Source organism: Nomia melanderi, chromosome 13 (assembly GCF_051020985.1).
Source record: "Nomia melanderi isolate GNS246 chromosome 13, iyNomMela1, whole genome shotgun sequence".
NCBI lineage: Eukaryota > Metazoa > Arthropoda > Insecta > Hymenoptera > Halictidae > Nomia > Nomia melanderi.
Window position 1 is genome coordinate 12,708,105 of NC_135011.1, and position 26,090 is coordinate 12,734,194.

The 26,090-nt window shown below is 30.1% G+C and overlaps 1 protein-coding gene across 4 annotated transcripts in view; it reads left to right on the forward strand.

Moving 5' to 3' along the window:
• Sol1 overlaps positions 1 to 26,090 on the forward strand; it is a 1,346,934-nt gene that overhangs the window by 1,292,601 nt on the left and 28,243 nt on the right. For all 4 annotated transcript variants that reach the window (XR_004234727.2, XR_004234726.2, XR_012999919.1 and 1 more), the window contains exon 11: positions 12,815 to 13,022. Coding sequence is in view for 1 of the 4 variants with exons in the window: in XM_031973633.2 (XP_031829493.1) it covers positions 12,815 to 13,022 (208 nt within the window). In the remaining 3 variants the exon portion in view is untranslated. The remainder of the gene's footprint in view (positions 1 to 12,814; positions 13,023 to 26,090) is intronic.

Here is a 26,090-nt window from a genome sequence, read left to right on the forward strand (position 1 = left end):
TAGAAACGTAACAGAAGTGCGTACAAGGTACGCGCATCTACCCTTTCCTAAACATTGATATTCAAAATTTTTATAGCTACATATTCGGGCAACGCTCCTCTATTTTTTACGACAAACTTTAACTGTCTGTCGTTTTTAGTTTTCAAGTAACACTTGTTTCACCGAAAAATTTGACCGGTTTTACAGAAACCCATTTTTTTCGAAAACTGGAAGTCATCCAGCAATTTGGTTCTGGGATTCGTATTTAAGGTAAGGAACTCTATAAGGACCACCCAGTGGCTATTATAAAACAAAAATCATGTTCCACGGTGTTATTAATAAAACATTAAATAAACTTTGTTATTAATGACTTATTGAAGAAAGAGAAAAATTCTGTGTATATTCTATGTCCACTTTTGCTCTAAAATATAATAATTGATGATAGCAAAATAATATTTCTGTTATTCTAAATTCTGTTTAAAATCGTCACGAGTTTCACACGTTATTCTAAGGCCAGAGGTTAAACAGCAATCAATGAACAATTATATTTATTAACTGAACGATCAAATAAGTCGCCAATAACCTTTGTTGTTCATGCGACGTTAAACCACAAAAAATATCGCCATTGATTCTTACCTTTCAGTAACATTCAGAATCAGGAAGCTTGCTTGACCATTTTTATTAACCGTCTCATTCTAATGGCAAACGTCGATTTATGCAACCAATCCACTTTTCGTGTGGAAGAGCTCGAAGTCGAAGTAGTTAGTGTCGAGCATTCGCTGAAAAGAATCTCGATTTGTCTCTTGAAGACACAACCTCACATCAATCATACATTTCCTTGTCTACACTATAAAAAATGACACGGGGTGGTAGAAGGTACCACCCAAGTAGTACTGACAACAACGTGTATTTCTTACTGACTGTGACAAAAATAGCGTGTTTCGCTCCAATGAGACAAGGTTTCGCTCGTATAGACAGGATTACAAGAATGCAATGTCACGAGAATGCGTCGTGTGAGTGTTGTTGCAAGACTATCCGCAAAACATCTCCAGCACTCTTTTTGAGGAGGATCGATGCCTCGCAAGATCGTTAGTTTTTCCTAGGATCGTCGACAGGAAAAGCATCGTTATCATCAACTGTTTATCCTTCATTGCAAATTCAACGTCTATAGGTCCCCGAAGAGCATCGATGCACAGTTGCCGATTTAACCGTTTTAGTCAGCCAAAATCAAAAACTTTTATATATAGAATTTTTCGGCAAAATATGATTATATATATAATAATAATTAGTTATAAAGTACAGAATAAATGAATAAATATTAAATATTGTCAATTATAGATACATATATAAAAAAAAATACATATTTATGTAGAATGAGTTACATTACGTAGCATATAATAGATAATAATAGCGCAATAGGTAATAATATCTGATTGCAATAAATTATATAATATAGAATAGGTTAATAGATATTGTGCATAATAAAAAAATGTTTTGTGCATAATAAACACAAATTTTTGCTGGATTTGATAGTGCTTGAGAGAAGACTGGATCTCACAGGACAGCATAACAAAATCATTCATAAAGTATTACAATTGTAAGAAATATCATTGGTTATAAGTCGGGTAATCCAGACACAATCAATTTGTTTCGGGTGCCGTTTTGCTTTTCCGCATAGTTTAAACATGTTTAAATATTTACAATGTTATTAAAATTTACCTCATTGTATTCAGGAAGGTTCATAGAATAATACTATGCAAGAAAAGTTTAAAAAATTGTCATAATTAAGACACAAAAATATTCAAAGTTGAAAAATTCTGTTTTCTTTCAAAATTGATTTTCTTGAAAACTGTGGGTGGTGGAGTATAAAGTTAAGCATAAATTCGTACATTAGAAGAGGTTACATACACTTCTAGTTACATAATAACTAAAAAAGAAAACATTTCAAATCGTTCACGATGCATAAAAGAATTTCTCTCTACGATATGCACGATAAATTTCTTTGCATTAATACTTAGTTTTTATTACTCGCCTTTTATTTTACCAGTATTTTAGAGATGATATTATTATGTTCCTACATATAGCAGATATATAAGGATATTGTTTATCAGAAAACATAATTACAGACATCTGTATAGAGTTAAGTGATTAAAAAAAACATTTATAATTATTCACGATGCATAAAAGGATCTTCTCTGACGTACAGGATAAATTTCTTTACATTCATTCTTACTCTTTATAATGTGTAATATCTATATAATCTTATAGTAATAACTCGTCCTTTATTTTACCAGAATTTTAGAAGTGCTATTATTATATTCCTACATATAGCAGATATATAAGGGTATTGTTTACCAGCGATAGAAAAGGTATGTAAGGAGAACGCGAGAACGGCACAAAACGGCAAGCAAAGTTCGTTGTTTTCGAAAATGCAGAGGCGCACCAAGTGAAACGGAAATGTGTGAAACAGTGTGCAGGTATGCACGTATCCAGTGCGAGGCTTGGCTGGAATGCCGCCATTATGCCGGATACTAAATGCTCGCAATAGTCCCCGTGCAGCACAACGCTCAATTCGACGCTGGAAGTCTCTCTAGGAGCTGACACAATCGTAAAAATCGCGAAATGATACGCGTGCTTCCTTTTAATTGCAGAGAATCCTCATACTTCACGAATACCTAACAAAATGAATGTCTGCACCAAGAAAGAAGCCAGAAATAAACACTTTGAGCATTCATTCGTTAAATGAGAAATCAGCTTTCTGACAAAGTTAAAAATAACATATTTTATTTATTTTCGAATTACTAAAAATGCAATTATTAACCCCTTGTCCTAGAATATCGTGTCAGACTTTTAAATTTGTTTGAATGCAAATTACACATTATTCCTCTGTTATCAATGATTATGTCTTAGAACACATGTTGACACAGAATAAGCTTCAAATTGCCCCTTATTCTCAATAAATTATTAATAACAAAGTAGTTGCATCGATCACAGTTCAGAAAGAAATCGTAGAGCAAATGGTTAACTGCCACGTTTTAAGGAATACCTTCAATTATATAAGAGTGTTTAAAAAATATATTGCACGTATTTCCATTTGTTACATGTGTCTAAAAATTTTATTATGTACAATAAAACTTGAAAATTTATTCAAGTTAGAGTTGAAAAATAAATTTCAATAAATATAAATTTAACAATGAAGCTAATGTAATATATTGTTAAGAATCATTTTCGTTTTCCATGACACTATCTTATTTTGTTAATAAAAAATGAAACCTATTTTGTACGTTTTCTCGGTGAGTTCTGTATGAAAAGTACTTTATCATGCAATGTAGTTAAATTTTGTTTTAATGCCTTAGTTTTTAAACAGCATTAAAAAATATCCGAAAATCCTAGTACGTGATGAGTTCCAGTTCGCTTTAGAAATGATAAAAAACATGTTCATAATGTTATACAAATTTATATAATCTCACTTGAGAGAGTAGATGAATTATTTCCTGCAAGAGAAGTAAATACACCTAACCCTCTTTTAATGCGAATCTTTTACCCGAACTGGGATATCAAAAATAATATTTTTTACGCGATTTTTATTCACTTTTACACGACCAATAGTTGAGACATTTATAATCTATAGTAGGCGCCGACAATAAAAATGATCTTTTTATATGAGTTCATATGTTATTTTATGATCGAGATTAACTGATAGCGAATAATATAGTTCTTTTTAGAATCCTTAAACAAAATTAAATAAGTTTTCTATATGAAAATTTATTGTATGTATGAGTGTTCTCCATTAAATGTAAATAAAAATCGTATGATTCTTACAAATTTAATATTTGTTTTGTCCTTATCATTTTATTTATATTTCAGGTTTGGTACCGATCTTCACTTTTTTTATTTAGTTTCTAGTTTTTACAGGAATTCTGTTTATGCGTAACTTTTTGGAACGTATCCGTCCGTAATAAAAGGTTTATATGTACATCTGTTATAGTGAAAACACAAACAATTTTTAACACTAAACATACCACGCCCGGTCAAATCACCGATACTTCAGAATTAAAAAATGTGTCTATAGTTTTCCGTTGTCGTTAAAAATAAATAGTAATATATAATCTGTTTCTTATTATCCAAAAATTATTTTATGCATTGTCTCTGTATTAAATCAACAATCGCCTATATTCCCTTCGCAAAAATATGATCAGTAGCTAAAGTGCCGGTACGTGTCAAAACTGAAATTTTTGTGTTATTCTTTTCAGAATTAAAACTAACAATAAACGTACCACGCACGGTCAAATGACCGGTATTTCCACATTAAAATATTCATCTACAATTTCCCGTTCTTGTTACAAACAAGAAAAAAAATTTATAGTATTTTTCTTATTATCCAAAAGTTAATTTAAGCATTACTTCTTGTATCAAATCAACAATAACCTATATTCCTTTCTCAAAAATATGATCGTTGTATAGTCGACACTAGAACAACTGAGCATTTAACATGATTAATTAATCATTGTAAAAATTGTAATAACAAATTTTTTTCGATATTAATTATAGTATTGAAATCAAACTATTTATTTTTCAAACCATTTCGGACATTTAACGCTTTTACAATATTAATTACGAAATATAAAGAACAAATGTCGTGTTCAGAATAATATTGACACAAAATTACCTATTGACTATTGATTACTAGAATACAAAGTACACATATGTATTATTGTTATTATCATATTTATTTATGGGAACTAATTCATGAAAACCGGAATTAAATGAATTCTTATTTCTTCTCTTGCTCATTACTCTTTATCATAAATTCTATTTTATTATTGTTTGGGAAGTCTTGCTAAACTTTATGTTCACGAATATTCTTTCTGTTTACTATTTCACTATTCTGGTGATTTCATAAGTAACAACGTTTATGAAAATAATATGGTACCTTGTAAATTTCGTAAGAGAAAGTTAAGAATAGCCAAGTTGGCACTATTGTAGAGTATTTAGGGGAGTACCACAGGAAGTGTAGTTAACTCTTAACCAGCACCGCACCTTCTCCAAGAAAATATCAAATTTAAATTCTCCTCAAGAAAAGTTCAAATACTCCAATTCACCTTCTGTCGTTAACGTATATTAAACTCGTTTGTGACTTGAACTAAATGTCAAGTAATATAAGCATAAGGTACAAAATTATATATTCTCTTATAATTCTGTATCCAATTCTGTGCAAGATAACGTGAGAATAATATTACAGTTTCAAAGTTACAGAAATTTATTTTATTAAGTAATCCATGGAACATGAATTAAATCAGATTATTAAGCTAAAATTTTGTTGAAAATAGGAAATCTAAGTCTTTACGACAATTGCTATTTAGTAACATTATTATCATACATATAAATAAAACAGTGTGTTACAAAAGTAAAACTTTACCTCGTAATATGTTACACAAACGAATAACTATATTGCACTTTAAAGTGGATGTTTCAATTTGAAACGTTTTATTCGTCAATAAAGTGGCTTATTCGATACGCATCCTTCAAAATATTCTCTCACCACTCGACTCGTTACCATAGACAAGCTACATAAATAGACTCCTCGTCTGTGGTTTTCCTATTAAATAAATTTTCGGAAATTAGACTGCAATTCGACTTCTTCATTTTATGCAAATCCATTTAGATATAAATTTATATTCTCTGGTAAATGAACTTCCTCTTCATTTTAATGACGTCACGTATCAAACATTTATAAGATATTGCAAATGAAAATGCTATACATTATGCTGTAAAATGATCTTTTTACGATTAATAAAAGTGTTTTTTAAACATTTTATGCTTCAGATTTTAAATATATACATTTAATAAAATTTGTTGATTTAAGAATACTTATTGTTGGTAATTAAATTTTCAAAAACTAATTTAGAAAATATTTTGCATAAACCATTTGAAACGGAGTTTTAAAACAGTTTTCCTGTATTTTGAGATTGAAATAAATTCGAAATTTTTAAGGGGCTTAACAAATTTTTTTAATTTTTGAAAATTTGTTACACTTTTTTAATCATAAATGTTTTCTCCCATTGTTAATGTTAAATTTTAGATTTTATTATCTCAGATATAAGCAGAATGGGAAAGTAAAATACCATGAACTATGATTCACATTGAATACCTTCAATATGATTCTGTATTAATGTAAAGTTATTTTTAATATATTCAAAGTATCAAAAACTTTTTACTTTGCCATGATGAAAGAAGAGGCCTGTGCAGAATTTTTATATGTACCTGACCTATTACAGTGTTTTGAATTCCATAATTGTTGGTCGAATTGGGAATTTGTTTTATAAAATTGAATAAACTATGTGAACAATTATATGTAATTTAGTTTTTATATACTTCCACATTACTGTCAATACATACGTCATCATGCAAAATCAATTACTACAACAGCAATTAAAATTCATTACTTATTTTTAGAATTTAATTGATTGGCGTAAAAAATTGTACTTCTTAATACAAAACATCTACAACAATTTCAATGATTCTTGTAAAATATCTCATGTTTCTAGTTTTGTCTTAAACATGAATCTGTAAATAAGCTCGTATTATCTCAATGTTTAAGAAATTTAATTTTGGAAAAATCACGTTCTCAATTGAAAAGCTATACTTTATAATACAGTGTAGTTATATTTGATCTAAAACTTTTACTTCTTAAAATAGACTGAAAAATATTCGAACAATTTGATGCATGACAATTGTTTAATTCATTTTAATGATCACTTAACACGTTGACAATGGAGTGTACCACCGACGGTACATACTTGACTACCTCGTCCGATGCCGTGTATATACCTTGATTTAAGTAGTTCGTTAAATTAATTTGGTGGATAGAAAAAATAGCCACGTAGTAAAAAATTAATTTGTTTATTGATACTATTAACTATTTCAAAAATTTTTATAATTTCCCCGACAGACGGGTAAAAACGTAACTTACAGCGCCATGATTAAATCTGTTATAAAAATTTATATCATCTTACTCGAGAAAGTTAACATAATCATGTTCTATAAGAAATTTCTATAATTGGACAATCTGTCCTTTTCAGAATTAAATTTCTTAAAAATTATTAATAATGTAACAGAGGTTTCCAATTTACAATCCAATTTTACAATTTGCAAGAAAAATTTTATTTTGCAATTTCATAGACATGAAAGAACAATGTATTTTTAGTTTAAACTTTTTTCGCCATCTTTTACAGTTCTCAAGATAATCCACAAGAAAGAAAAATTTGCATTTTTTCAAGGGGTGGTTTTACTCTTTCAAAGTGAAATTCTCGAAAAATTTCAATGTATTAAGCCTGACTTACTCTACTTATAGTTTCATAATTTTTGGAATTTCCGTGTTCGATGCATTTTCTTGTTAGTCTGATACCTACTTTTTAATATTATTCACATTGTCTTACAGTACCGTGAAATTCTTTGCGTTGAAATAATGGTTTTAACGGATTTACTTTGAAAAGTGCAGATAGCTGAAAGTTAGCAATGGAAGAGGAACAATTTCTGGTTGAATAAAGGCCTGGAATCACGCTTATTTGAAGCGGGACCAGCTAGCTTGGAACGGCAGGGGCGCTTTATCATTCGCAAGTCGCTTCCCCGACTTCTCCTCTCTCTTAATGCATAAGTCGAGCGGTTGATGCACATCGTCTCCGTAACAAATACGGCTAACTAAGCGCAAAAGTGCGGGGCGTCCGCGAAAGCTTATTACTCGATGTTTACAACCGCGAAGAAACTTGGCCGACGTACACGTCGGAGAATCACACTTTAGGAACTCTGAAGAGAAGTTCCGTGGCAATTCCAACGACCATACTGAACCATTTCAAACAAGCCCTGACGACCCCTGATCTTATAATTAACCCATTTCGCTTTGAAGCTTTAATATTCAGTTGCGAGATAAGATTCAACAATTTCTACTAAAACCAAACGCTGCGTTGTTACAATGAGCGAATCACGATGTCTACATTTGACGTTAAAGCGTTTAATTTTATTAACTTATAAGATATCCGTATGTTGTATAAAATAACAGTTTATTTCCACTGAACTGTAAATTTAATATTAATTTCGTATATTTAGTTGCCTAATGTATTCACTGATAGATAGCTAAGTAGCGTATACAATACGCGATTATAATCATATGGATTAAGTAGGAACTAAAATAGATATATAAACATGACACATATAGGATGTATTTAGAAATTAAGGCAAACTGCAACAATAACTATAGAGCTTATAACTCGAAATATTTTATTATGCTTTGAAGATTCAGTGTTATACGGATATTTTATTCTATTATCATTATCTTAAAATTTTATTCGCTGGAAACGAGCTTGCAGTGAATCTTCGAAGTAAAATTTCGAGATATATCGAGTTTTTAATGTTTATATTTTGAACCTTTTTGTATGTAAAACGACGTGAAAGAACGATGTATCTAAAAAGAACATAGAACTTTATACACACTTCCTTTATAAAACTGTTTATCATACACAGTTTATTGGATTACAAAATAATTTTCAGACATGGTTGAGTATTATTTCTTTGAAATTGAAATAACGATGCAAATGACTGCTGCAATGAAAATAACAAATAAGTTCATTTGAAAATAAGGATGTATACAAATAAATTTCGAAATCTTATTTATAGCAACAAATTATTTTTAAATTATATATTTACCAAATTTGATTATTTCAAACATCAGTATCATATAAAGTAACAGGTTTCGTTGTGTATAATCTGTTTTGAAATTTTTTTATATATCACAACCAATTGCACTCTGAATTTTCTGTAACTGTTTTTAATGATTTCTACTTGGTAATAATCACGTGAAGTACGAAAACTGATCATTCTTAACGACAAACATGGTCGACATATTATAATTTTGGAATAGAAATTTCAGGTAAGGATTTACTTTTCAGGTAAAATAAAATAGACGAAGAACCAAATGTTTTGCGGTAATATATTTTTCGAGAACATTGAAAATATATGCCACATTACTAAATATAATATAAATTTATTTGTATCGAATAAAATTTCATTTTAATAATGCCTAACCCACTTCCAAATAAAAGTTGAAAATCCCTTAACAATTTTAATACAAAAATCTCAGCGCACTGTATATCTTCTTTTGATCATAATTAACGCTTTCAACTCTAATTACTTCCTGATTTAACTTTCCACTCTTGTTTCGTCAATACAATTATCTACAATTGATTGAGTTTATTTGTTTTACGAGGAAAATCCTCGTAAAACTTTCCACAAACCACGGATTAATTCCACTCATTTAACCGACAATCTAAATGCGTTTATTGTAAGTGATACTTACTATACAACTTTCACAGGCACATTTTACCCAAAAGAATATTCTATCAATAAATCTAACATTGTCACGTCCTAAAAATTCTCTTTTAAGGTAAAGGCACCAGTAATTGAGCTGGTATTAGTAGTTGACCATTTTTCAGGAAAACGTAAAAAGTAAGGTTTTCAAAAGCAATAATCTTTCGATATAGGCGCAATAGATATGCTGCAGCATTTACCGACCCAACTCCGAAACAGCTTTACTTGCGTTAAATTGTTTATCATAAAAACTGACGATTTATTTCATTGGCGTTGGTTCTATGCCTTCGCACTGTAATTTTCTTAACGCTGTCGTTAAGAAACGGTGTACAATTCACGATGAGAAATTAACTTCTTTTCATTTGTGTTTGTCCTTTTTAATGTTTTTGGTTTTACTATAAGTGGTTAACTACTACCCAACACATAGTCAATTACCAGTTTTCTCGTTTCCAAAGATGCTCAATTTCTAACGCAAGTATTGAATTTTTAGAAATGTCTGTCAAATTTGGGTAATATAATTATTTCAAAGAAGTTCGCTTTGTTACATAATGTAAGAAATTCAAACAGCATTTTCACTCATTGAATCTTTCTGTTTAATAAAGAATCAAACGTTTACTATTATTCACGCAGGGAATTTGTCTTAACCGGTCAACTTCTGATGCTTTTACCTGAATATAAAATTCTGTAAAAATAAGTTAACAACATAGGCTAATATCAATATTTATTGTGCAATACCAAACCACGCGATTTATATGTTAAAACATTGGCATATCAGTCAGTTTGATCGTGCATCGAATTTTGATCATCGGTTAAATGTACATTCATTGGTAAATTGAGGTTGTTCCCTAGCTTTTGGTTTTCGAACGTCTAGTTAATAATACGTAAGCAATTATGACCCATTATTTATTAATGCTTATTGTGTTACAGTATAATGATTATACTGGCGATGCTTTATATTTCGAATGTCTGACTGTTCATTAGCGAACGTCAATATTTATTAAACATACCAGATGGATAACAATGCAGTGCCGGCAATCACAAACATCACGAACTAATCGAATAATGTGTAAATGCAGCTAATAAGAGTCCGTGTAAGGTAATAATTGGTGACCTATTAGCTTGACGTGAATTTCATCCACCTGATCGTTACGAGGAAAACCTTAATTACGAAACAGATGTAATTACCTTCGAATGTATCTATTATTACGTTTTTACATATTTTGCAAAATAATTGCCACACGTATTTTTCTACAATGATTCTTTTTGTTTGGTTTTTTATTTACCTTTTAATCAATTTTCGGATTGTATAACGAATGAACCTTTTTCATTGTTGCATATTGCAAACAAATATAAATAACTCTTTATCAACGTGTTCACGTTGTTTAAAAATAAATATGCAAAATTTTTTTATTTCCGCACATTGCATTATATACTTCAGCTGCATTTGGAACATTCTAGAATTATTTATTATCTATAACATTGATTTTGTATAACACGTCATATGTTTCTAGAATCTTCCAACATTTCAAACACGATACACATACACGCTCATTCCTCCATTCATACACACCGAAGACCTCTGTCTCTACATTAATTAAAATTGCTATTAGTTCAAATAAATTAACGATATCTGTCATTTCAAATCACAATATTCAGAGCAAATATCCGAATTAAATCACTTAAAATAATTAATTCTTATTTTCATTTTAAATAGAGTTAGCCTAGCTCTAGGAAGTAATTCATTAGCAGTGAAAAACAATAATATTAGATAGGCATTAATAAAATGTCGAATACGAAACACTATTGTGTTTGGTAGTGTGTAAAAGTTTTTGAGAGACAAGCTAAGTTAAATTTTGATACTAAAGGAGGGTCAAAGAATATTACTTTTTCATAATTTATAATTAAACATGTTTATTTTTAAGTATCCAAAAGCAATTTGATGTAAAATTTTCTTTTTACTTAGTTACTACTTTTCTAACGAAATACGTGTGAATTTAAGATGGAACACATTCCATGTTATTGAGTATGGTCGCAGTTATAAAAATGATAATAATGAAAAAAATGCGTCAATGCGATATATAAGCTTACAAAGAATTCGTGATAGAAATGAGTTTTGTTTACAAATTTCTTGTGTGTTGCATACATACTATTTTTCCAACTCGTTGGTTTTAACTCTTTTCGTATTTTTTATCATAATTCCAAGACACTTAAATTGTTACACAGTTAACTAATGCCATATAAACATTTATTAAATTTGGCATGTTAGTGCAAATTTCACTGAAAAAAAGTTGTTAATCTCTATTTTTGGCAAACTTTTGGAATAACGTATTTCATATTAAACACATTGGACAAGAAACCAATATATACTGTCGGTCAAAAGTTTGGGACCAATACATTAGTTAAAAGAAAAACTTCCAGTTTTTGTAAACAACTTTTGCTAGAGAATTTTAATGTATAATAAAAGAACATGGACATATGTGTATTAGTCAAATATAAAGACATATAATTTTTGTTGTTTTATTTTATGTATTTATAAAATTTGTATTCTTCTTGAAAGATTAATTAAGTAACGAATAATTTTAATTAAATTTATTTTTACATCATTAGAATGAGATCAATTAATACCTTCAGAATATTGTTTTAATGAATCACCATTACTATAAAATAGTAATTTAATATGGCAGAATTAATTACAAAATCAAGATATATAATTTTTTAATTTGTGACGTTAGATGTTTGAACTAATATTTTGAATTCCTTCGATTATATATTTAGTATGTATTTATGTTACTCAGTATATACTGATTTTTCATCGAGTGGATTGATTTTAGAGGCTATATTAATTTGATATTTTTTACTTTCTTCGGTAAATATTATAAATCCTCAAAGTATCGGATCCTCTTTTTAAAACTCCTGTACATATAGCAGCATACAACCCAAAATTATAAATTTTTATTGAAGATTTATTATACTGAACAATGCCAAAGAATGTAACAACATCGAAATGAAATATTCACTCTAAAGAAATGAAATTTTCATTAATTCCTGATTCAGGTTTAATATTTCATTGAACCATATCAGAATAATTCTACGTAATATAAAATTAATCACCTCCAGCGGTTCCCGGGAGTTGAAATTTCAGCTGCTTCTATTGTTTCACGTCTAAGGCTCGACTCTTCGAGCGACTTTTCATTAAACAAGTGAAGGTAGAAGGTAAAGGTAACTGCACGGTCGATTCGAAGTTACGGACTTCCTTCTTTCCGCAATTAAATACACGGAATAGGCGCTATTTAATTAACGAGCTCGCGGAACGTCATATTTATTCGGTGAAACGCGGCGCACTGGCCATGCCGTGAACAGAGAGTTAGAGAAAGGGAGAGAGAGAAAGGAACTATTTCTACTGAGCCGAAGTTTATTCTCACCGGCAAGAAGATTTAGAGGACATTAACGCAACATTGTTTCACTGTTTCAGACTTCGGCATAACTACAGGCCGGCAGGAGGCGAAATATCCCTGTGCCTTTGCTTATAACAGCAACGAGACACGGAACGGTACGTTCACGTCACCGAACTATCCTGGCTTTTACCCACGTGACACCGAATGTCACTATTTCTTTAATGGCCAACCGAATGAACGAGTCCTCCTTCATTTCCACTTCTTCGACATCGAGGGAGTAATACCGTAAGTCAAATTTTATCATTTCTATAGAATGTATATTAACACGTTGATTTCCACGGTGGTCACCGATGATCGAAGTTTCCCACTTGCTCGAGAAGAATTACAATAAGAAAATTGATGTCAAATAAAAATATTTGATATAGTCTTGCCCTCACGTTAGCCAGAGTGACTCAGGTTTAAAAGTGCACAGACACAAAGGGAGTCTTCCACTCATAATGCTCGGGCTGCCTCGGTTTTTGACGCATGGTCATTATTGGGGCGTGGCAATAACAAAGAACAGAAGCGAGATCGAATGGGACGGAGTGAGATGGAACTATAAAGAGTTTTGTTTTCTATCGTTACGTCTCGCTTCATCGCATTCGGTCTTTCTTCCGTCCTTTGTTATTGCCGCTCGCCAATGATGACCATACGTCGAAGATTGAGGCGACCCGAGCATCGTGAGTGGAAAACTCCCCTTGCCCCTGTGCACCTTTAATTTGTTGGTCAGTGGAGTTAACCTGAGAGGTGCATAGTACAGTTGGGAGATGACTTGATGTCTAGCAAAACGGCACATTTTTTGGTGTGATTCTGTATGGTTATTTTGTTAGCGACATGTGAGGGAACATAGTGTGTTAAAAAATTAGTATTATTGTAGTTCTTAGTTTTGTTTCAATAAATTGTTTCCATTCATTGAAATCCTATAGTAGCACACTGGCTTGACTCTTGCATTGAATGCTTGAAGCGGTAATGCATCGGGCACGGCTAATTATCACAAAGATCGGTATCCTAATCGCCGACATCCAGATAGGAGGACTATTCAAAGAGCAGAACGATCTCCTGCGAAATGTGGTTCTTCGGAACCACTTCAACTGCACAGAGGTCGTGCTCGGAGAATTAATATGAAAAAGTTAGAAGAAAAAGTTCTGGAAGATACAAATGATGACCCGAGCATTAATATAAAGAGTCTCTCCTCTAGACATAAAATTAGTCGATCTATACACCTATCATATTCACAGAATATAGGCACTTACAGGGAATTATTACAATTCACGAGTTATATTTTATTATTAGTTATTCTAATAGAATTTTTTTTGAAAATCGTATCTTATGGACGAAGAAAAATTCATTGGAAACAGAATGTTTAATATTCACAATTTGCATAGATGGTTATGCGGAAATCCGTATATCATTTTACCAATTTTAACATTAAAACTGCCGGACGGATCAAACTAACCCGAATCAGAATGTTGATTTTGCAAGTATTTAAATTATGAAGGCATTTCTGCGAAAGATTTCCAATTAAATTCGTGTATTTGCACAACTGGAATACCCTTCGAATCTCAGAAAACGTATTGTTCTAATTTTTATAAAAAATTGGAAATAAGTCACTTAAATTGCTCGGTAGTATCAGTATTGACATGGAATGTGAACGTCTGAGATGCCATAATTGGTGATCAAATAATCGGTTCAGATTTCTTTTCGAGCAATGCACCTTCGGAAATGTATTTACATTTCTTGTGTAACATGTTGGCTGATTTGTTGGAAGACGTTCCCATGAGAATACGAAGAAATTTAACTTTTCAACAAGACGAGCATCATCGCGTTACGGTCGCAAAGTAAAGAAATTGTTGAATGGAAATTGTTACTGCTGGATTGCCCGCGGTGATAGAATACATTGGCTGTCGAGATCTCTGAATCTATTACCGTTTGATTTTTATTTATGGAGTTACATTAAACCGGGCAATATGGTTTTTCAGCAATGTAGCTAGCAATATATATCTGTTACGGGCATGCTTGATTCTTTACTATTGCGAGTTCTTGAAAATCTGAAAATATTCTGAGGTACTTATTATAAGCTCTAATTTAATATATGACACTTTAGCCACATTTTTCTATAAAAAATTAAAAATCTTGGTGAAGTTTTGAAGAAATGAGATTTTTAACAAGCTTTTAGTAGTCCATGTTTCCGACGGAGAGTTAAATTTACTGTGTGTAGAGACGATATAACAAGCACTGAACAGTTGAAACAAAAGATTATTACAGCATTTGAGTGAATGAAATTAGATAAAAACGTTTATTTTTCCATACATGTTCCTCGGACCTTACAATGTTTCGCCACAAAACGCCTTTGCGACGAGGGTGGTTGCTGTCGTAATAAGTAACATAAAATAATTACAAACTTAAATAGGTACATGCATATAACAATGAATAAGTACATATTTAAACATGGCTAACAAAGAAAAGCATAAAAGAATACAAACTACAAAATACAACATTCAAAATAAAATAAAATTCTATATGTGATAAGTAAATAAAATGAGTAAAGAAGTAAAAAAAGGGGTTGTTTAAATATAACAGAATAAAAGAATACAAGAGAATAAACGGTAAACAGTTAAAACCAAAGATTACTATAGCATTTGAACAATTAAAATTAGGTAATAATATATTAAACGTTCACAGAAATTGAATGAAAGGACCTGAGTTACGTACGACAACATGGAAATCACTTTCAGCAGTTTTTGAATTAATCACATTCCAAAGAAGCAAGCCTTTTTTTCTAACGCTATATCCTAAAAGCTCGTACTCAGATATCGGAAGTGTTTATGAATAGAAATCGCAATAATGAAACTTAATCAAGTACACACGTACTTGACAAACATTCAAATCGATTTTTCTTGAAAACAAAAACTCATATTAAAAAATGTCACTTTATATTTTCGATTCAGTTTTTCATTTCAAATCAGCCCTTGATAGCTTGTACCTTTAGTTACGGGATACCCTGTATAAGGGAAAAGTATTTGTCCGAAATTAAGTAGATTTAATACTGATATAAATTATATATCTATATTCAAATGTAAGGTTCAATTTTCATCATGAAAAATCATTATACAAAGTAACTAATATATATTTCTTAAATTGTTTACGTGTTCACGCATATAATAGTATTATTTTATTCATCTAAATAACAAATGCTTTACAATAAAAATATTATAAAAAGATGTTTAAATTGCTGTTTGAAAGCTGAAGAAGAGAGTAAAGAAAACTAATTAGAATCTAGGTAATCAGGTGCAATAAAAACTTGAATAACCAATAAAAAGTATTTTTAGAAAATTTTATATATTTCTAACGTGTAGGTAAATATATATGTTGCAGATATCAATTCAAGCTATATACATAATAATACTTTATTAGAAAACTAACTAAAAACGTCTGAAAAACAATCATAAAGGAATACAATAACAATGCATACATTCAATGTAGATTGTAATAAATTTTACTTCTAGGAATACGTGTATCCGTGTAAAGGCGTATAATCAATTGTACCTAAATAAAACGATATTAATCAAACCATTCTTTCGATTCATTTCACGTGTACCGCAAAAAAGTATATAATTCTCGATAAAAGGAAAAGAATAGAGCAATAACTCCGAAAATCTAATAAAAGAGAAACTCCGAAACAATATAAAGGTACAGAAAAACGTAACCATCGTACAGGCGAGATAAACCGACAACTCTATCGTGACTGGAATCCAATGTATCGATCCCCTTCGACTACCTTTTCGTCACTGAACGGTTCGAGGTGAGACGAAGTGAGCATCCTTAGTCAACTAGAAGTCTACTGGATAGGATTCGATACTAGTTCGATTGGTTTCCTGATATAATTCGACGTTCCACTAAATCAAACTGCTCCAAACAAAGTTTCGAGCGGCTCATTCGGGACCGAGGCGCCCAATGTTGTCCTGTAATCGATAGGCCGGAAGCCATCAAAATGTGAAGCCTTTACGCTACGCGGCCTGATCAACAAATAAAGCTCGTTAACAAGCACTTTAACGCTAAAACTACCGAACAATTAAAATGTCTTATTACCAATTTTTCATAAAAATCAGAACAATACGTTTCTTGAGATTCGAAGGATCTCTTAATCTGTCGTATCTGTACAAATACATTACGTAATTTAACACATTCCTTGCCACCGGAAATTTCGGTTATATCTTACTTGTAAAGGTTACTGATTTTTTAAATGAAATATTAAGTTACACTCAAGTTTTTCATGACTTTTGTATACAGCGTTGGCCATATAAATGGGAACACCTAAATATCTTCCGTATTTACGGTGCTATAAAAAAACTCTTCAAGACGAAGTTACACTATTTTAAGGGGCAAATGTAATAGTAAGCAATAAATTTTCTGAAGTCATTTTTTTTAATAAGATTTCAAATTCATTGGTAATTTTTTAAATGGAGCAGTATATTGTTTTAGGATGGCATGATAGATAATAAAAAAACTAAATTTGATGGATACCATCTTTTTAATCTTGACATGACCCTGTAGAAATTTAAAGCTTACATGTTTTAGCTAGAATTATATATTTTTTACGTCACGGTTGACACTTATTGCTTAAGTACTTGCAACATAAAAATTCTGAAGTGGGTCAGTTCGATCCGTCCGGTAGTCTTAGTATTAATTAGCGTAAGAAGCTGGAACGTAACTCGGCGTACGGCATTAGAAAAGAAAAAAATCGAAATACTATTACGAGAAGGAAGAAGAAGAAGAAGAAAAAGCTGGTCACACAACGACCTAATTGGATCGCGTTAAATCGTCATCAATAACCTACTGTAACGCGGTGCTTCGTTCATTACTGGGTAACCGCTAATTAGTCGTGTTTTTCCAATTTCGGTCGAACTTTTAAACAATCGGACCAAGAGGAAACACGAAGTAGGTCTCGTGACGTTGTCGACTTTGCCAGCTTAAAATTTGGCCTCAATTTGATATTTAGAGATCGCTCGAGGTCAAACCTGTAACGAGAGTCAACATTGTCGTAATACATTAATTCTTATATTAATAACCAGGCACACACTTCCAACTTGCACTGAAACACTTTTTATATTCCTCTTTAACACTGAGGCCACCGAGCTATTAAATACACTAATTTCCAATTTTTTATAAAAATTAAAACAATACGTTTCTTGAGATTCGAAGGGTAGCCTAGTCTATTTTTTTTATTTATCGATATTTCAGTTTATATTAAGATGGTCACATTAACAGTAAAGTCATTAGTGACCACCAACATTTGGATATATTACTTATTTCTTAATAATACTTAATATATACTACAAGATTGTCGGAATAGACATTATTTAATTATAATAAACTCAGGAGGTTAATTTGTCTGAAAAACTTAAGCACATTCTGGGTACTGGTAGGATCACTCAGGTTCGTCTTCATATCAGATTTAATGTTACAGTTGATCCTTTTAGAGTGGAAACGGGGGAAATTTATTAGAAAGTGTTTAATGGCATCTATGCAAATACACAAATTTAATTAGAAATCTTTTGCAAACATGCCTTCATAATTGAAATAGTTGCAAAATAAAAATTCTGCAGTGGGTCAATTTGACCAGTCTTGTAGTTTGAGTGTTAAAAATTCTAAAATCGCTTTGGATCTCTGTTCTTTGTACAATATACCTGACCCTCTATTTACGCGACACTCCTTTTACATGAGCTTCTTATTTACCCAATAAATTATAATATTATTTATGCAATACTGTTCTACGCGATATCAACTTACGCGATTTGAATTTAGTGTTTGCAAATAAAACTTACTTTTGCTTTCTGAAGTGTCATTATTATTTTTTGTTATGCTATGTGAAATAAACATATATTTGTAAAACTTATACGATGTTTTCTTTAGAATATTTTGTTTTCTTTTGTAATGACAGAGTTTATTTATGCGATTTTAATTCGTGTAAAAAGAATCCACGTGGAACAAATACTCCGTCTAAATGGAAAGTCAACTGCATTACACTAATTTACACTTGTGATACAAAAACACGCGCTGAAAATTTTCGATATAAAAACTTACAAGTCACGAAATCTTTTCTTTGTGAGTTTTTTTTATTATATAATTATGAAAAGTTTAAATAATTTACACACATATGTGTGATTTATTTTTATTTGATATATAATAATTACAATGTAGACATTTTTCTTTAGAAATGACAAATTAAATATATTTGGAAATAATATACTAAATCGCTAAAAGTTGTACAGCTTGCTAAAATTGTAATACACAGTTCGAAAAATAATTGGTCTCCTTATAATTAATAGTTAACTACTTTCCGTTTTCAACTTTATTTGTTTATTCATTTTTATAGATACGTTTTATATAATGCTCATTCATTCAGTGATATTAAAACGAAAATATTAAATTCAAACAAATCATATCATTGCAAACTAACAAAAGTTATAGTAAAATTGCAAAAATGATAAATAAAAATGAAATTATAATAGAATCGAACGTGTTATTACTATATACAAAGTAAAATGAAAGTTAGATTAATTATAACATTCAATACTCGAATATAAATCGACATTAGATAATGTGAATAGTAAAAAATAATATTTATCTTAATTTACTAAAGTTGTCCATCGGAATATATAAATATATAAATATATAAGAAGGTTTAATTATGTCAGTGTTACAGGATTGTTAATATCGTGCTAGAAGGCGATCTCTCCAAATTTGTAACAGGAGATTCGGTTCGAGTGCCTGGCGCGACACGGGACTGTTTTCTTTGAGATGTGTTTAAAGCACGTTGCGCAATGGTGGACCATAAATTAAGTGTCCTATCGCTGGTTGCACCCATTCACAGCCGAACCATCGCGTAGAATAGATATTGCATTTTAAATCATATCTCAATAAACGTACTCTTTATTTTCCTATAGCAATTTTACTGTTTCTGCCCACTGCACCTCTGATACAAACCTCAAAATTACTACAGTTAAAAACAAACTATTAGGTTAATAAATGAGAAACCGAACTGTTAAGTAGTATTTCCACAGAAACTATAACTTCTAGAAATTATTTACTTTACTATCTCATTATTTACTCTTTGGAATGGAATTTATTCACAATTACTCAATGGAAACGTGTTTATTTCTAATGGTAAAGTTGTAATATGGAAAATATTAAAATGTACTTTCGCTGATGATAAAACGATGATTGTTTTAAATAAATTTTCTTTAACCAACTCGTTCTTTTAACTGGGTGATATTAATTTAATAAATTATGTCCGAAGATGGAAATATTTTAATTAGAATAGAATTCATTTTTAAAATTCACAGAAAGATGAAGAAATCGATATAAAGAAAAAAATGTTATCGATTACAAATAGGAAAACTACATAATAAAAACAATTTTTAAACAAAAATCTTGCGGATATTGAAATACTCGATAGTAAATAACAATGTTGAAAATTATATGCCAATATTCCTAAAATTGGTGAAATGGTTATGAAGAACTGATCTCTCCGGTATTTCATAGATAAGTTATCAATTTTCCATATGCTATATATCGCTACAGAAGATTTAGTTTAGAAATATATGAAAGATATCATATCAACTACGTTTTATCATTATTAGACTACGGATCTTTATCCGTGTATTTGTGGTTTCGATAATTGCACAGAATATGGAAAATGTACATTTAATACGTTATAATATTTGTTACGAAAAGGTGTTTTGTACTGTATTAGTAATTGGCAGTAACCATCATCTTATGGGTGAAATAAATTATAATAAATCAATTAAAATGAAAACAGATCTCTATGGCTACGAAAAAATCAACAAGCAACTGAATGTGCATCTCTCTTTACGTCTCGAGAACTTATATTGCAAAGATTCGTTATTCTGTATATTAATGTTTTTAAATAAAACTAATTTATTATTCACAAATAAAATCAACAAATTGTCGTTCTTCTGATTACATTCTTAAACATTTTTATTTGCACAAAAATCTGCAGTATTATATAAAGTTCTGTAAACATCCATTTTCAGCATGAGTTCCTACAGAATTTTAATTGTAAGTATAATTAGCGAAAAACGAAGACAAACTATATTTTACATATCTAAACGTTAATTGGATATTTTACATATCTAAATGTCTAATTATACCTGTCCCTACAATATTACGTCAGAAGCCTTTAAGAAATTTATGTATAAAATGGTAATTATTCAATTTTAAAGCACTATATAGGATAATGAAAATAAAATAATAATAGGAGTTCACATAATTTAATTTTAAAAAATCTTCACTAAAGTAATAAATAGCGATAGCACCATTGAAATTGTGATTAATTCTAGTTTACTGTGGCATCGCCTTGAAACCGCATATTTCAATATCAGTGAAATGTGAACCAATGGATTAGTTGTGAAACCACCAGTATAAAATCGATGTAGTAATCACGACCCATTTTTTTAACAGTTAGAATAGCATTTTTAATAAAAATTTTTATTTTTATTAAAAAAATGATTAAATATCTCTTTTGGTAAAAAGTACTTATTTAGTTAATGTATATTGTGAAAATAAATATTTTTTCCTAAAAGTTTTTATTTGGAACCTAAAAAGTTAGTATTACTTACGTGGTTAATGAAAAACCAATAATATCTATATATACTGGCTTCAATGAATCAATGAAGGCATTGTAAACCAATAAAGAGTGATGCAATTGTTTTGAACACGTAACAATCATTGTAATCAAAGAAGCGAGAATTAATAGAAAAGTAATAAAAAAGTAAATGACAAGAATCTGTGCACAGTATGTCCATGGTAAAATAGGCATGCGTTTTTTTCATAAACGATAAATATTCGAGAAAAATAACAAAGAAAAAAATTTTAATGTTTGATAATTATTATATTAACGATTCCTTGCTGATTCGAATCATCTTGAAATATGTCGTGGACTTCATCTTGAACTTTTCACAAAAATATTTTTGACGAAAGGGCGTGACTATGATTATTTTAAAAAAGTGCAACCTTTAATATAACTTCGATCTTGACACGTATTGTTAAGGTCATGATTTTGTGTGTCTAGCACTTTAAATTTTTGACAGTGTCTATTGGTTTAAAAATTAACGTGAATAAATAAAAGTGTGTTGCCAAATTTTAGTGCTACAAAATTTTTATTTAATCATTTATTATGTCTATTATACACAAATTAAAATATTGTCGACACATCAATGTCGCTTATTATTATATGCCAACAAAACGCAAGCTTACTGGTTTATCAGTTCAAATGAAATATAAAATACCTATTGAATAAAAATCATTTCTCATATAGAATGCAATTATACGAGTTGCTCGACTATCAGAAAAATTCGATTGTTTGCACGTCTTGTAAACGAATTAATTCATTCATTCGAATAATAAAATTTAGCAGTGCTGGATTTTCGTTTTCTGATTATCAGGCGCATATTTATCCCATGCAGGAAACAGTACGAATTTCCGACGCTCCGATGATATATGCTTCATAATTAAAGGGAGGATGGAAACGGAGAATCGCTAAATAAATGATTGATAACGACGATTTATGTAGCTGTTCGATCGACGAAGAATGTATTCATTTCTGCAAATAATAAATCGCAGCTGTAAGAAATATTGATACGTGAATGATGGTGCTATTATCGCGAAAGGGGAAATATATATTGCAAGCAGCTCCTTGTACCGATGACATAAGTGGCAATTCCTGTGATAGATCATCATTCGGTCTTCTCGTTTAGGAACATATATTTTCGACTGTTTACTCGGGCTTCAATTTATGAGTAAGAATGTGTCTTCCTTGTTCCGAAATGGAAACGCAATGATCTAGCGAAGTGACGCGCAGTGGTCGATTTCCGGACAAAATAGGGCAAAAAGAGGAAAGAAAATTATTTTAAAAATGGAACATTTTTCTGTAATTTGATTTATTATGATAAGTATATATTTGTTAATTACATAAAAATTTTCCATTTTTATATTATATATAAATTATTTGATAAATTATCTTTTATTTAATCTTATTTGTTGCTGAAAAAATGTAAATACTTATAAATTATTTAAAATTCAAAAATCATTTTTCTCATCCGTCAGAATAAATATACTGTAGATTATTTAAGAAATTGAAAATATGACTTAACAGTGTTTCATTAGTAAATTAATTATTTAAATCAGGGATGCAATTTATGATGCAGGCCATAATTTGAATATTGTTACATAACTTTTTTGGAATATACTGAAATCAGTTTTTTTTAATTGGATACATTTCAGTACTCATTACCAAACTCATTGCCAAACTTAAATGTAGCTGCGGCTACTTGCGGCTTACTCAGTTGTGTGTATTTTCATTTGGAACAGTTTAAGAGTTACACATTGTTAAATAAACTCATTTTCAAAAACCATGTCTTGATGGTTGACATGAGTCCAGACGTTGCAGTAAACAAAAAGAAAAACAAAGAATTCCCTGTTGCTCCAGAAATATGTTGTCAAAGTCTTCATTGTGAGCAATATTTTCCTGTACATGTGGTGGACGGTTTCTTTCAATTTTCAAGTTATACACAAAAATGTGTACCGTAAGTCGTAATCATGTGTTTATCGTTACTCATTGAAGTTTCATTTAGATAACAAAGATTGATATTACCCCACCCACATTTTTACTTTGCATTTATTTTTATTTTATTTATTACGCATAATTCCTGCCTTGTGACTTGGAATAGCTTTCGATTAACAGTGTCTTACTTTGTATATGTTATTCTTATGTCTAATTTCTAGTAATCTAACTTATATACTTACATACTTGCTACTTATATATATACATACTTATCAGTTACCAATTGGTCTATATGAACATTTCACCATTTTACTTTGTTTCTTTTTAATTGCACTTATCTATTGCTCTATCCTTATCATTTAAAACGTTCATTGTAGTTACTATTTTAACAGTACTTAAGTTTTCCCTAATGTGTCTTAAGCCATTATTCCTACAGCTGTCTGCTTTTTGGACCTATCATAGGCTTTTATTTTTTTCCTTCTTTATTTCTCTTCCTTTTAGGTATCCCGGTAGATGTTTGGTGCTTAATTCTTTGTACACTGCATTGTACCTTGAGAATTGTCAAAGTAGACTTAAACAAATTAAAATAACATGTTTAAAGTTAGACTTAGATTGTTTAAATATTTCTCTGCTTTATTTATAAAATTCTTCATTTCTATAAAAAAAGCCCACGAATTTTTACGTTAGCAAATCAAAATAAATGAGAAATTTAAATAAAAAAATTCGCCGCACGGATACTATAGTACATACACATATTCAAACTTATTTTGTATCCTTGGAAATTACTGAAATATTTGAAAAATTAAAATAAATAAGAATATAATATAAATATTTTGCTATTGCTTTCCTCTTTTTTTAGAATTCCGTATTCCTTGACTTTTTCAATTTCTTGAGACCGTTCAATAACTGTCGTCTCACAGGTGCAAAGTAATTTTATGAGTTTCTTGACAGTTTGACATGAATCTGCTTCAAGTTGATTTTTCAACTCGCCGTTATCAAATCCACAATTTCTTTACTTCCTCCTACTTTCTCGACACAGCTACTACCATAAGCATTAAGAAAAGTTTATACGGTGTAACTGATTTTATATTTGAAATGAAATATAATGGCAGTTTGTTTTCAACAATTTCACGAATGAATGATATGAGAAAATAATGGAAAATAGGGCTTTTCGCAATGCAAATAAAAACGATGAAGTATGTTCTTGCAGAAATGTTATATAAATTATTTTATATAAGAGAATAATGAAAATGTCACAAGTATTTGCATGTATATAATTATATTTAAACACAGCCTGCCAGGCTGGTGAGTGAGTTTAGTTTACAGTCTAAAATTTGCATCTATATTGCTTTATCGTGTATTATCTGTTTTAACTGTTTATTGTTACATTCGAGACTACTGTCAATAGATTGAACTTCTTGTTTCGCTTATTGAAATCCGATATATAATATTATAGTGTTTCCAGTTTATGTAGAACAATATTTGATTTGAACGTTTTAACAAATTATTATCTTCGTTAAATTTCATAAAAATTTAATGGTGTCAAAATGTACGAATGTACCCAAAACAAAGAAAGAATATAATATTATTCTTTTTAATGTTGTTTAACATCTGCTATACTATTTAGTAACAGTAACTGTTATACTATTTTTGCAATTAAATGTGTTTCCTTTTCAGAAAGATAATTTTCTCTATATTGCCTTTATTAACACTGAAACTACTAAACGGGTCAAAATGACTCATTCCTGATTTCTTCTTTTTGCAATTATTAAAAAGATACTAGATGTATATCTAAGTAATTGTTATAGAAATTGATTTAGCAATACACAAATTGAGTTGTAAATCACTTAAAGTCTCAATAGATGCACTCCTGGAGCTTCTATAAAAGAATTTCAAACAGTCAATTTAACTGCTCGGTAGTTTTAGTGTTAAAACGTATCACAAACTTTCTGAAAATGATAATTATTATTTAATGTCCTTAAATAATTTCATTTATCAATTTCCAATCCATAGACATTAAACTTCTAGCACCATCCAGTACTATTGACTGCGATTAACGTTGCTCAATTCTAGAACACATAGTATATTTTACTATTATTATTCATACTATATTGATACTGTAAAGTCCAATAAATGATTACGAATAAAAAGCGTATGCTTTATAATCTTGTAACATAAAAATATATCCTTCATATTATTACAAATAAACTCTTTCTTTTATAAATAAAATTTTTATTTGCAAAAAATTATAACTTCAACAACGAAATAGCAAATGAAATATTTAACCAGAAGTCCTCCGAATACTAAAATTCTACGATTTAACCCCTTGCCCTATAAATTCGTGGTGAAGATTTCAAATAGAATTTAACAAACATAAATATTATTCAATTTGTTTAAATACAGATTACCTATTATTCCTCTATTATCCGTGATTATACCTTAGAACATACGTTGATACAGAATAATATTGGAATTTTCTCTTATTCTCAATTAATTATCAATAACAAAATAGTTAAACCGATCACAATTCAGAAAGAAATCGTAGAGCAAGAGGTTAAAATGACAATAATTGTGGAAAAGCCGATTATCGTGACCCACCTAATTATATATAATACATCCTCTTTAACCAGTTAACTGCGTTTGACGAGTACACGCGTCATCTTAATTAACCCTTTGCACTTCAAGTATTTCTTCCATGGGGGAACCAGCAACTCCGTGATATTTTCAAA